This window comes from Arctopsyche grandis, chromosome 2 (genome assembly GCF_051622035.1).
Source record: "Arctopsyche grandis isolate Sample6627 chromosome 2, ASM5162203v2, whole genome shotgun sequence".
Classification (NCBI taxonomy): Eukaryota; Metazoa; Arthropoda; class Insecta; order Trichoptera; family Hydropsychidae; genus Arctopsyche; species Arctopsyche grandis.
The window spans coordinates 15,337,540-15,352,841 of record NC_135356.1 but is presented as its reverse complement, the minus strand read 5'-3'; the positions used below and the strand labels follow the sequence as shown (position 1 = coordinate 15,352,841).

Here is a 15,302-nt window from a genome sequence, read left to right as displayed (position 1 = left end):
TGCTGCAACAACGAAAAGAAAACTTCTCAGTAACAATAATAATACGATTCAGTGAGAAGAATAATCTCGTGGCGAAGCGGTCTTTGTTAAATTTTCCGACACAAAGAAAGAGCAGTTTACGCCGGTGCAGTGTAGTTTTCTCTTTACTTGTTTGCATTGGGATTAGCGTATTTACCGGAACAATACCGGAAGTGCACCGATCTGAAAATTCATATTTATGGTTTCGACAAAAGTCTAGCGGATTTCCCCACAGTGCAAATAATAAAATAGCGTGAGTATATAAATCCTTTGTAATGAAGTTTCTCAAGCTTTGGGTCTTGTTATATAATACTCGCCGGGCTAAAATTTGAAACTCGAGTCGAAGTTACGTACTGATGCGACAAAAATTATATCAGAAAATCTCCATTCTAGTAAATTTCACATCGTATACTAACTAGTATTAAAATAAAGTTATATAGTATATGTATGTATATATTATATGTATATAGTGTTATAGGCACGCACGCGTATTAATAGTAAAAAATCCAGTGCACTCATTAAACGCTCGCCGTTCGCCCGCGTCAAAATGATGAATGAATGTGTGTGGCTTCGTGGATGCGTGTATGTATGTACCTGACATCTGACATCTCCCGCGCATCTGACGCTGACGCGACCCGTTCCAACCCAGGCGCTAAATATCAGGAGCACATGTCAGACGCACCACACCCCCCACTTCCCCACTACCCCGCTTCTCCGCGTCTCTTTGACACGATCGATCCCTATGCATAACGTATACTCCTGATATTCTTAAATTTATATTTTTGAAATCTTCATACTTGTCGATGCAATCGCAAATACCCACATACATTGCGGGCGTTTTTAAATATACATACATATGTAGGTATATTATTATTGGGTCTACCTCACGGGACCAAAAGAGAAACGCCCGAAAACGCAAATATCGGAAGGCAAAGATCGAAAATCGAAAGATCTTAAGTCGAAAGATAAAAAAAGGGTCTTTTCCCCGTCGTACATACCCACTTAATTTGCGCGAGCAGGATACAACAGGAACAAGAGGAACAGGCTTTTCCTCCCGTATTCTGCGCGCGCACATTAAACAAGGCTGTGTGACAAAAAGAGAGATAATTTCACCGCATGCCACTCATATATATTATATATACATACATGGTACCGTTTACCATGCACCCTTTTTTTTGATCTTTTGACTTAAGATCTTTCAATTTTCGATCCTTGCCTTCCGATATTTGCTTTTTCGACCTTTTCACTTTCGGTGCCGTTAGGTAGACCCCTTCCTTCACGGTGACGTCTATCGTCCACACTGTCCCATTTGTCCACATTGTTCTGATCGTTTTTTTCCCGTTTCGTCCCCCTCTCGCTATGGCAGAGAATTGGTGATTTCTTAATTAGATTTTTTATATATTGTCTTAATTTTATAAACAAAATATAGTTATGTACATAGGTTAGTTTTGAAAAAACATTTTTTTTTATATATACATTTTTTTAATTTATTGATTAATTTTTTTTTAATGTTGATCTTTCACAGCATACCTTCCCGGCATTCTACAGATGACGCCGTTGGTGGGTGCGGGCGCCGGGGGGGCAGCTGCTCTATTGCTGGGTGGAGCCCTACTGGTGGTGCGGCTACGAAGGCGTGCGCGGGGCCCCCGTCGCAAGGAAGCACGGGGCCCCCGACAGCCAAGGGCCCCACCAACCCCCCGAGACCACCACAACGAGACTGCCGACGACAAGAACCCCGACATCATTCCACACGGTAAACCAACATTCCATCTTAAGCCTCCGACTCGTACAACGTCGTAAGTCCAACCGAGACATTTTATAAATCTCACTTCCAGCGACGGCTCAATTCCGACAAAAATAATGAAAGTCTATCTATTCCTTATACTTGCATAATATATTCGAGCTTCAATATGCCGACGGCATACTTATCAGGGTTCAAACTGTTCGTTTTGAAAAATTTAGCATTTTTTCCAGTTTCATCCACATGAAAATCAACTCTTCAATACATGTGTGTTATAATTGATACATGTTTAATTTTAAATACATACATAGATATGTATGTACGTTTATGTGAGTCGTTGGTCTTCTTGCGAGGTAGTGTTGATTTCGCCAAACTGAATTACTTCGACTAACACTCGTGCCACTTAACACTCTCTTACAATTAAATGTCGACGCTGTTTTCGGCGGGGATTGGCAGACTACAAAACAAAGGGAAGGCAAAACGACCCTACTAACGCCTCAACAAGTCTCTTTATTTTTGCCTTTGTAATCCTATTATTGTCGTTCGTTACTCACAATCCTACTCTTTGTCGAAAATTACACCCGAACACGTTCGTTTTAAATCACAGGACAAATCTAATATTTATTAAACTTTTAAGGCACAATGACAGCTTATTATTGGGACTTTGAATTTCAATCAAAAAATATCCACGTCCAATTCCGTTCCTTTGCATATATTTGAGAATACTATCGTTCAAAGCTAATTAAATAATAAAATGTCTACATATAGATATACTAGTTGTTTTACCCGGCTTCGCTCAGCATCATTTGTAATATAAACAGCTTAAACGTGGCGAATCTAATAATTAATATTCATTTGTTTTTTTTTATTAAATTTATTTGAATTGAAAACAAAAAATCGAATCGAGTCGTCATAGAAACTTTCCCAACAGTTCCCAACCAAAGATACATACATTTCCTCTTTCCAAACTTTCACTTTGCCTTTTTGTTTCCGTCTTATCGAGGCTTAAAGCTAATTAATCAATAATGAATTGTTTACCATAACTTAATCCGATGCTTTCTTATATTTCAATATTTTTTTCAAGGATTATTGGCTAATTATAGTATACTAACATTGTGCCCATATTTCTTATTCCCATAGAGATTACTCAATTCTCATTATCAATTCCCATTGAGATTACTCAATTCTCATTGAGATTACTTACATACATACAAAGTATCTTTCAAAATCATATATTAGATAATACTAATAGTGATTTTAAGTAATAAAAAAAATTAGAACAAAATCCGACAACCGGAAGTAGAACTTTTGCCTTGTGCAAGTTTCCATACATCTGCGCGCAATTTGTATCGAAATGCTGTCATAGCTATTGGTATATCATAATGCTGCCGGTATGTGTGAATGTGTATGTACGGTTCAATGTGTTTTGTGACTTTCTTAAATTCCTCAAATACGTACATAAATCATGGGTTGTTCACATCCGAATCTTTACTTGAATTGTAGATTTTCGGGTATTTAAGCTCAAAAAGATTCGCCATTGCTCACCTAGTACATATGTATGTATGTACTAACTTGAAGACGTTGACCAGTCAAATTGGGTCAAAGATCCCTTCAAACACAGTGCTTCAATCAAATTTCAGTATAAATTTGATGGTAACCAAAACAAATACTATTTGATTATACAAAAATAACGAAACTGAAGCCGAATGCAGACAACATGTCTAACATTCGCTATATAAACGTGTAAAAATCACAATCACAAAATCTGATGGTCATTTTGGAATATTTAAAAATTAATTACATGTGCTGATACTACAGGTGGAGACGACGAGTATTCAGAGGAGGAGAGGGCTTTCGAGTATTTGAACAGAGCACCGACAAGGATGTACACTGTATCCACGGCAACTCATCCTAGAGAACCGCCAGCGCAACTTTTGCCAATGGCGAGATTCTCCTACACATGTGATAGAACGGTAAGCTATGTAACATAATATTCACCATTACTAAAATATTACATTAATTTTTGTAGTTCCTATTTGTATGCGATTAAATGATTTTTTATTTATTTGATTTTTTGGTAAATCACAAAATAAAAACATGGCTATGGTGGATATAAATAGCATATTAAAAAATAATTTCTCTAGAGCCATAATTGAGGAAGGGAGAAGTCTAATACGTTTGTATGGACAAGGCGCTGGGGTTCAGCCCTCTTAAGTACTATTTTTTGGGATCCAGCCCTCTTAAGAGGGCTGGACAGCAGCGCCTTATCCATACAAACGTACTATACCCTTCCTCAATTATGGCACTAGAAAAATTATTTTTTAATATGCTATGGATATCCACCATTGGGGTGCATCTATCGTTTTATTTTTTTGATTAATTATTTTTTATAGGAGCTAGGAGCAGCCAAACATCTATAAAATCGCCTCTTTTTTACACCCACGAAACGAGTCCAGCGTGCTTATTTAACGGTCGATTTAAAAAAAAATACACCGATAGATGCACAGAAAGTATCTTTCTCATACCGATGATGATTTTTTTTTTAATTGGTCCAGTTTTGGAGGAGAAAATAGGAGAATACGAAACCTCGATTTTGTCAATTTAAAATACGTTTAATCTGGTCGAAGCACAACTGTCGCATTCACTAAATATATATATTGATATATATTATCGCATTCACTCAATATATACATACACTCAATATATATATCGAAGAAAGGAACGGTAACAAAATTAAGGTTTCGGGTGTACAGCCCTCTTAATGTTTGAATGAAATTTAGAATTTTTCCTCAAATTGATATAATGATTTGAATGTTTAATATCCGTCGATTATTCGTTAATTTTTTTCAATATTTTAAATCAGGATGAAAATTAAAAAGACCCAAAGAAAAGTTGAGAAGCATCTTCTGAAACAAAGGCTCTTCGACACGGCTTCATAATATTATTACGAAAAAAAATATCCTGACAGTCGCAGCAGAGTTCGCGCGTTGGCGTTATTAACATTGTTGTATATGAAGTTCATTATTTATTTGCAAAGTTCCAAACTCGCGCGCTCGTCTGCATAGCCTTTCGTTTTATTTATGGACTTTGGGTCTCGACTTTCGTCCAGCTCATTTCTTATTTGCATCCAAGTTTTAAAACTTGACTTTGGAAGATGGAGCGGGAGAAGTCTCTCAGTACGTCGCGGACGACTTTCCCGGACACGAACCGGAAAACGTATCAACTTTGCTGCCATTAACGTGTACGAGAATTTTCAATTATAAAATCTGACAAAACACTGCAAACTTCGTGCCGATGTTGCTGTTGCATTACGCGGAGCGCTTTCACATCCTATCGCTAATGGCGGAAGCTATTAAATAGTAAAACACATCCTCCAGCATCGTGAACACATATTCATGAAACTAATCAAGTGAAATATAATATACGTACATTATCGGTTGAGTGTAGCAGCGACTAAACCGCATTTCAATCAACTTGGCACTAGGACGGCTTTTGTTCAGTTTGCCAATTGAAATCGAGGTCTAGAGTTTCCCTGTTTTGGTCCTCCGGACAAATGCAGGAGACTCTGACTCCAGACTCTGGAGAAATGTGTGCAGTTAGATAGAGCGTGTCCACATCCGGTGATTTCTTAGTCGCTCATATTTTCATACATTTGGTTTGGTCGGTGTGGCCTGGAGCTATGTCCTGAGACGTGTGTAATGAAATTGAATATTTATAATATAATACTGATTCTTCACAAGATATAAAATTCCGACTGTTAAAATATTGATCAAAATGTATAAAAATAGTATTAATTTATGTCATATTAGATGATCGAAACATACATACTATTATATTATACATAATAATATGTAAATTAAACATCCTTATTCAGCTGTCACTTTGACAGTTAGTTATAATATAACACGCTGTCCAGTTAGTTCTAAAAAACAACACGCATTCGCCAAAGAATTTGCCCAATCCGTGAACTGGACAACGTGCTTGCATTTTTCACGCATTCGGCAATTCTCTTGCCGAATGCGTGTAATAGACAATGTCACAGATTCGGTGTAAAATATACATATATATTTTCAAAATATAAAAAAAAAAAAAAATTGGAAACCCGTTGTTCCAAAATTGGGGTGACACCACTGGATATGACTGGTGACACCACCCGTGACCACTCAAACGAAAACATTACACACTAACCACTGATCTACATATGTTGCTGTTCATATATTATATAATGAAAACAACGCTTACAGCAAAGTAACTTGCAATTTAAAGTATTATTCTCATTATCTCATTTTCCAAAAAAAAAAACCACTTCATGTCAAAATGCATTTTATTAAATATAAAATTCGCTTTCAATTCGTATGATATTCATCAAGCATATAATTTATATTTTTAATTAATATCCACTCTCAGGTGACATGTACATACATATATGTACATATATTTTATCTCAATTCATACTCACCAAATTTTGTTTCAAGTATTAATATAACTTAACGACATTTCCTTCTCAATTAAATTAACTCGCACCGAGAAACGACATTTCATCTTAAATATTACTTACGAAGTAAACCTTTGGACAAAATTTCTCCGCTTTTGATCTGTTTGCATCAGAGACTGAAGACGAACCGTACTAATCCCAAACACAATTATTCCCAATAGACTAGCCCAGTCCAAATATGTAGCACTAGTCCGAGTATACATATATTATATGTATGTATATACGTACATACATAAATTTGTCGTTCTACGAAAACGGTAAAACGTTAGAAGAAAATTTTCCTTCCCAAAATTCATACATACATATATGGAAACGTCATCGTCAGAGATTCCCAAAATATAATAATACATTTAAATATATCCGAATGAACTCGCAGCTTTTCCTAAAACTATAAAAGCCTCAATTGAAGGGTAACAATAATGTACTCCATTTTCTCAACTTACTCTTTTTTATCATTTTAGAAAGACGAAATAGCGTATACCGACATAGTCCATAGCGGAGCACCACTTCCATTAGCCTGTGTACCCAGAGCACCACCAGCTCCTAGACAAGTGATACTCAACGACAATCAGGTAGTTGCTATTTGTCCTCAAATCAATCCAATATTATATTCAATGTTAATTTTAGTATAATTATATCAAATTAGTGTATATTTAGTACTGTAATAAATATGTATATTAGTAATCGACCTGCCCTCTCCATCATTTTCACAATGCAGAAAGTCTACATTGCTTGAATGACTTGAATATGTAACGTATTAGTATTGGAAATAAAGTTCGGGTGTACCAAGTTAATAGCATTTATTTTAAAGTTAAAAGTATTCAAAATAAAGTTATGGGGTACCAAGTGAATAGTATTTATAGATATAATTTACTATCTGAATTGTTTTCTAATATGAATAACCTAAAACGAAAGTTGGTATTACAACTGAAAATACACTTCAACTGTAGCATACATATTATATAATATACATACTATGTACATATAATATAGTATGTAAAATCTAAGCTGATTCATTTCAGTTAGAATCTATAATATAATTTCAAATTAAAGAAATTGCCAATTATTGTCAAAAATTATCCATGTAAACATATTATCGAATGTAGAATTTGTATGTATGGTTTGTTGGTAATCGAAAAATAAATCAAAGTTTCTATGACGACGGTTCGATATAGTTAATATTTACTATTAGATTCGCCATGTTTAAGCTGTTTATCTTACAAATACTGAGCGAAGCCGGGTAAAACAACTAGTGTATTATAATATTTTAATACCATTTTGTGCTAAAAATTAAATTTGCTTTCTTTGAACGTGCATAATACACGAAACATCAAAGTAAATTGTATCCAATGAACATTTCATCAATAAAATACATATTTGGTAGAACGTCTGAAAGTACGTAATGCTTTTTTCTTATATCCATTAAAGTTGGCCTTCCCTGTCTTAATACAAGTATACATACATACATATGTAGTAAAGTGTATAAGACATAGTATAGTTACTTCCGACCTTTTCTTGTCTACTCTCCTATTATTTTGATGTAAGCTGTCATTGCCTCCAACCCGCCATAATTTAGGAATGATACCGACTCGAGCCATTATTTGAAAGTTCTCACATAATCATAGTATAATAATATATTATATAAAGAATGAAGTAAAATAGTTGTTACAAAATGAAATGTTAATATGAGTAATTCCTATATTCATTACTTAAATTCCATTGTATTTAATGACGATTTTTTCAATTTATTATCGCTGCTGACAAGATCTCGGCGTTTGTAAAATCTAAAATCAGAATTTGCTTATTTTATCTGATTGAAATTGGCACCGCCAAAAATCAAATCTACCTACCAAATCATTATTCATTCCCACTCTCCATTGTTGCCGCTCCAAAAGGCAGACAAGAAAGCACTGAAGATAAAAAACCTTTCTTAAAAGAACTTATTGATTAATAATAAAAATGTTTTACATAATGCAGTACAATGCATTCAAAATCGAGTATGCATCAATATAAACCTATTAATGGATCGTATAATGATTTTAAATTGAGTTTTAAAATGTACACAAATGGATGATGCAAGAGCAAGATGAAGAATGGAGGGTGCATCACTCCTACTCACTCGCTCTCGTTCGTTTTCGAGGGATTAGCCATTTCATATTGTAATTTAAAATCATTAGAACATTTCATATTGTAATTTAAAATCCTTTACCGCTTGTATTAGTACGTTCAGATAAATAAAAAAATATTGAAATTGAAAAACCAATCCTTGTTAACGAAGTAAAACGTATAACTGGTCCGATAAGTGTATGGCAACTCGAGAAAAAGATGGTATAAAAAATATTTTTTTGACTTTTAAAATTCGCTAGATAATTAATCACAATCAATAGAAAAACATCTGATTAATGATTCCAGCACTCACTTTTGGCACAAAAATACTAGATTTTGAGTTATAGACTACAAAAGCCAAAAATCTGTAAAAGTTGCGCATTTTTTAAACACTTGTCTAATATATAATTTCGAAATAGACTTTGTATGTATATAAGTATCGTTGGTTGGGAACTTGGAAAACAAAACAAAAAGTTTCTATGACGACAATTCAATTTTGGTTGAATATTATATTTGTTTCGTTTCAAATAAATTTAATAAAAAAACAAATGAATATTTACTATTAAATTCGCCATGTTTACAATGTTTATATTACAAATACTGAGTGAAGCCGGGTAAAACAACTAGTATAGATTGTATAGATACTTCACTCCGGTAAGTAAAAAATGTGATTTTTTGTTGCTCAGTTTTATTTTAAAAAATAAAACTATGTAATAGAATCAATCAAAAGATTTATTGGAAAATTAATTTTGAAAAAAAAAATTATGGATTTAAAAGTAAATAAATTTATATTATTTATATATATTATAGTTATAGGCTATAGTTTATATTATATATAGTTACTATGTAATAGAATAGGCTTATTCTAAGTAACTATTTTTAAGTATTATACATACATATAATGTATGTATGGTAATAAGTCTATCTTTCGACTTGATTTCTCTTTACAAGATAACTGTATGTATATATATTTTTGTAACACATTTACAATGCAACGCATTATTTACTGTTGCAGCAGCAGCTTATGATGATGCAGCCGATGGTAGATTTCCGTTACCGACAGCCTCCTTTACAGCTGGAGCCGGAACGTTTTTGACAGGAGCGCAGTTACATTGCCGGCATCAACTGAACAACTCACTTACCTATAATTTGAAACTAAATTTTAACAATTAATTGATTAAAAAAAATAACTATTTGAAAGATCATCACTCCGGAATCAATTTGAACCGCGCTGTTCTCCCTAACTGTGTCAAAATCTCCTCCCTCTTACCATACAATAAATAAAAAAGTAACAAATTCAACTGAAAAACTCATATTTTACCCAGTAATCAAACAGCATGATTGGATTACGTAAGATTTATTACTATTTAAAATAGTAAATGATTGAAAAATCCGTACATTGACACTATTGTTCTACAACATTGTCGATGATGAAAGTTCACCAATACATAAAAGCCTTGATTCAACAGACAGCATTCTACTATCATTTACAAATCATGAAGTCCAATACTTGTTCATGATAGTTAAAATGCATAATGAAATTTTATTTGTATGTATATAATTTGTCATTTTCAATTTGAAAGTTGACTTTTGGTTACGTACAAATGATATAGTCAGATTTCATGGTTAAATCAAGGTTTTGCTAGCTTTTTAAAAAAAAATAGCACCCACTGGACCTAACCGCCGGATCTCAAAACTTTTATATAGTAAAAAGCTGCCTCAGCTGAAATATATTCAAACTTTCATATCATGTTTTAAAAGATGTATTTATTGCGTATCGATTTCATTGACGATTAAACATATTTACTTTTAACTTTCAATTCGAGTCTAAATATATCTACATATGTATAGTTTGCATGCATTATATGAAATACGATTCAAATCTAAACCTCATATAACAAGCTGTATTGAAAGCCTGGGGGTATATATTTCATCTGTGCACTCTTCTATACAAAATTTATTTCAAAGATTTGAGAACCGACGGTTCAATATAGAATTAAATGAAATTTCTCAACATGGAACTTCTCAACGATATGTCAATAGTGCAAGCGGTTCTCATTCGAAGAATGAGTGTACATACAAACGTTCACCCGACTTTGAACTCAAATCGCATTATAAATAAGAGCGATTATCCACTGCACTGCGCACTTTCGCGGCTATGCATTTCACAGGGTATATACTCGTTATTGTTGGTCTTTTGACCAATGACAACTCTAAGACGTCGACGATAATCGAGAGAACGGTTCAAAAAAAAAAACCAAAGACGTTTTCTAATTACCTATCCTTAAAAATAGTCATCGATTGATCATTAAATCAGTGCGTCACATTTCCGCAAAAAAAATTGTAAATATACATTACATATATGTCTCTATTTATTGTATTAAATCGCTCGATAACATCTTCGACGATTATACTTTACATTGTACGTGACAATATTCAAATCGACGATCACATCGTAACATCGCCCATAATGTGATCGATCACTTATGTACGTCAAGAAAATAATTTAATTAATTAAATTAATTGATAAAGAAAATAAACCATCCATGATCGTGCTATTTATTATATTGTTTACGATTCGTATCGACGTTAATAGTATTTATATACACATACATATATTTAAAAAAATCGATGTTTTTTATTGATCCAATGTTTCAGTTTTCATTTCATAGCATAGTTTATTTATCGTGTAACTCTAATGATGCAGAGTTGAAATTAAAAAAAAAAAAAGGGAAATGTCGTATATTTTAAAGTATTTGTAAATAGTATCTAAATAAATAAATGTATAATTTCTTATATTGGTAACCAAAAAATACAACATGAGAAATTAATAATTAATACCACACATCTCTTATGATATTTTCATGTCAAAATGAAAAATTTCGGGCCTAAAAAAACGTCGTTTTCATTTTGGAGAAAATTTGTCTTCTTTCCAATCATTTGATGTTTCGGTCAAAGGCTCTGTGAAATAATTCGTACTAGCATTTATAAAATTGCAGGTGTATGTTTTTTTCCACGAGGAAAACAACTTTAAAACTAATTAAAATTGATATAAAAATACGTGGTAGATTTAAATAAAATTGTATAAAATAATGACTTTCATCTATAGAGATTATTATATATTATATATATATAAATATATATTATAAATGTTCATATAAGACTGTTTAAAGTAATGGCTCTTGGTGGTTTTCGTCTATGGCGACGACGCAAAAGATTGAATAAATACTAACATAAATATATATGTATGTAAAATGAATTAAATAGAAGTTTAAATAAATAATATTGCAGAAACATTTAAACTTTTCGGGAAGGTTAATTATTATTATTATTAATTGGACGAAGGATTTAAATTATATTGTAAATATGTTAATTATTTTTCAGTATAAAATATATATTATATTTAATGATGATATTATAGTGAAATATTTTGTCTGACACTTCGGACGAAATTACACTATTTGTTAATGATAAATAAATACTGTTTTTGTTAATTATAAATTTTAATGAGGGCACAACAGAACGAATGATATGATGCTTTTTTGTCAACGGTCAATGTGCGCAAAAACTTATTATTAAAATTAATAAATGATATGAAAATGAAATGATTTAACATTTTTATTAAACTCGTTCTAAGTTGAGATTTTATTAATTACATGTCAATTCAAATGTTGCGTATAAAATCATTGACCACATTGTAAATATTAAATAATAAATTTATTTTTAAAGCCACGCTTTTCAAATTAATCATTTATTGATTTGATTTTGTGTGCTTTTTTTAAATAATTTTATATTCTATTCAGTATCTTGGAAGGTGTCATGTTGCCCTCACGTTTAAGTTTTTATTATTATTATAATATTCGAAGGAATGGAATGGTAAAAAAGGTTGCGACGATATTTAAAATAAAAAAATGAAAAATATACGATGAATATGTAATAAATTTATAAATGTGTGATAATCCGTTTCCATTGGAAACAAATTTCAATCGGTGTTTATTCCACGCCAATCCCTTCCCCTATAACCCCCTAACCTGGTGTTTAGCCCATAATGACCGTCATTTTATCTGAATGTAATAAATAAATGGATAACTCTTATTGTTTATATGTGTACAAGAATTTCTGACAAATAAATAGAATGCATACTTTTTTGAATTTACTTATTTACACCTTATTATATTTACATATATCATTAACACACCCCAACATTGAACAATATTAAAATATATTATACATTAATTCTAGGGTGAATAAATTTAAATACCTGGAAGACTAAACTTCCCTCTATATACATATGTATATAAAATATTTACAGCAGATATATACATACTATATTACAGTACAAGTGTCCAATGCGGTTCGTTCATGAACATACTAGTTTGTTCATACACGAACTATTTATTTTATTTTAAATGCTTACATTCAAAAGCTATCTTTAAATAGACTCACCGGGCGTCGCATGAAACTTTTGAGGTGTCAAAATGACACATAATTAAATGGGAAATTCTATGGAAACCACATAATAACGTTGCTATAATTCCCGTTTATATTAAAAATATTTTAACCCAGGGTAAGCATACAAACATAAAGGGTTTAAATAATTAAGAATACTTAAACTTATGCCTAATAGTTTGTGCAAGAACAAACTAGTTCGTTTTTTCGTTCATTATTTTGTGTACACTATAGCTGGCCAGATTGGTTAGTATATGAACAAACTAGTATGTTCATGAACGATAAAAATGTACACTTGGACTGTAAATTTACAAACATATAAATTTATGTATTTTAAGCCTTTGCATTCCATCTTCGATTACATGTACTATTTAAGATCAAGAAAAAAGGTAAGAGAAAGTTCATCAAAATGGTTCAAAAAAATTAAATTAATAGTATTAAGTACAATTTCAGGTTTGATAATTTTTACCAAAACCTAGAGGTACACAATTTTGCTACATTTTCTACTTATGTATGTACATTTAAAGAATTATACCTACTATATATACATAATTCTATATTGAACCTTTTTTTTCTCACCCCCTTTAAATGTACAAACTTATATCTCTAATATATGTGATAAACATATATATCTGTGCTCATATGTTGTATCAAAATAAGTGAAGTGTGCAAAAAGCTCCCCTGCATCATCTTTATATTCTAACAGTTAAACTCGCCATGTATATTGATGAGACGCGAGAAACGTGAAAGCTCACAAACCATTGAACGTCAACATTTTTCCAGGTTATATTTCATTCTTTTTTTCTATATACATGCACATGTATATGCACATATACATACATGTACATATGTACATATATATTTTTTGTCTCTTTTGCTCCGTAATCCAATTCCTCGCACTCAACCGTCACGAGTTCGCTCAAAAAATAATGGCGCGTCGCATATTGCTTTCAGCGTCTCGGCGAGAGATATATAAATCTCGAAATATATAAATGCTCCCGGACGGAGTGATGGCGCAGAATATTCGCATATTTATGAACGCTTTTTGCATTTCCGCCACGCGCCGCCTATGCTCGGATGACCTTTCAATAAAACGTCATACCTATCCATTGTATTTCTTCCACCAACAAAAAAAACATTTTTTTTTGTATATACATATATATATATATATATATATATATATATATATATATATATATATATATATATATATATATATATATATATATATATATATATATATGTGTGTGTATGTGTGTGTGTGCATGTTTTTATTATTTCGTAATAATTTAACATTTTTTCGTACTTCATAAAAAATTGATAGTTGAAAAAATGTTTTTGAGCTTCTTTCGTCCGAGCATTTTATAATAAAATATGGGTATAAACAAAATATTTCATTAACATAACGAAAAAAATTCTAGTAAACATTTTTCATATAGTCTTGACGTTTTTCTAAATGTATCATATTACAATTTCTTCTAACGTACAAATATTAAAATATTCATTTTGATACTAAATTATGGAAGCACTTCCTCATTTTTAAACTGCCCGTATATAATACATGTGTATGTATGTACATATGTACGTACGTTTAATATCTTGAAAATCTAACTAAAGGGAAAATTCGCTATAATTCGCTTTTTTTTTAAAAGATTTTTATTTTTTTTTATCTCTGTTAGTTCTTTAAGATGTTCCTCGATCAACTTCAACTACATACATATGTATGTACATATGTTCATGCGGCGGTGTGCTGAAAAATTTTTATCAACGTTTCTCTATCAATCTTTAAATAGCCCCTAAAGAAACCCCTCCCCCATGGAAAATATATTAATAATTTATTAAAACTTTAGTCTTTTATTCTAATTTATTTAAAAACGGAAAAAAAGTATGTACGATTATATAGTAAAATATGTGGTAAGTGTATCGACAAGCATAGAAATTTCAAAAACAATAAATTTTAGAATTAACAAGATTTATTATCTCAATTTTTATTCTGATTCCGATTCCGAAGAGAACTTCGGTTGTGTGATTTTAGTTTCATTCTATGAATATGTTTAATAAAACAAAATTAATTCAATTACACCAACTATAATATTATATAAGTATAATATTATAAGAAACGGAGGGGATGTTTGTATGTACATATGTATGTGGTGAGTGCATCGACAAGTATGGAGATTTTACAATTATTAAGAGTTATTGCGTCAAATTTGATTCCGATTCCGATGACGACGGCGGTTCCGATTTCGGTTGCGATTACGATAACGACTACGAGTTTTGTTGTTTGTTATTATTATCATACAAATAACTTTATTTTAATTCATGTATCAATTCCTTTTCAGAAACCACCTTTTGATATATCAACGGTTACAACATTAGCGATTATATAATACCTGAAAAATAGTTTAGCTAAGAATAAATAGCACATCTTTCAAATTCTAAAAAATTTTAAAATAATGAAAGTCGAAAAACTAAGGTTTTTCGCGATTTTTA

At 31.6% G+C, this 15,302-nt stretch overlaps 1 protein-coding gene across 1 annotated transcript in view; it reads left to right on the top strand.

The window, feature by feature from the left end:
• The window catches only part of LOC143922288 (neural cell adhesion molecule 2-like), a 232,890-nt gene that overhangs the window by 151,211 nt on the left and 66,377 nt on the right, over positions 1 to 15,302 (top strand). The window contains exons 12-14 of the mRNA XM_077445513.1: positions 1,544 to 1,771; positions 3,578 to 3,732; positions 6,716 to 6,826. Coding sequence (XP_077301639.1) covers positions 1,544 to 1,771; positions 3,578 to 3,732; positions 6,716 to 6,826 — 494 coding nt within the window. The remainder of the gene's footprint in view (positions 1 to 1,543; positions 1,772 to 3,577; positions 3,733 to 6,715; positions 6,827 to 15,302) is intronic.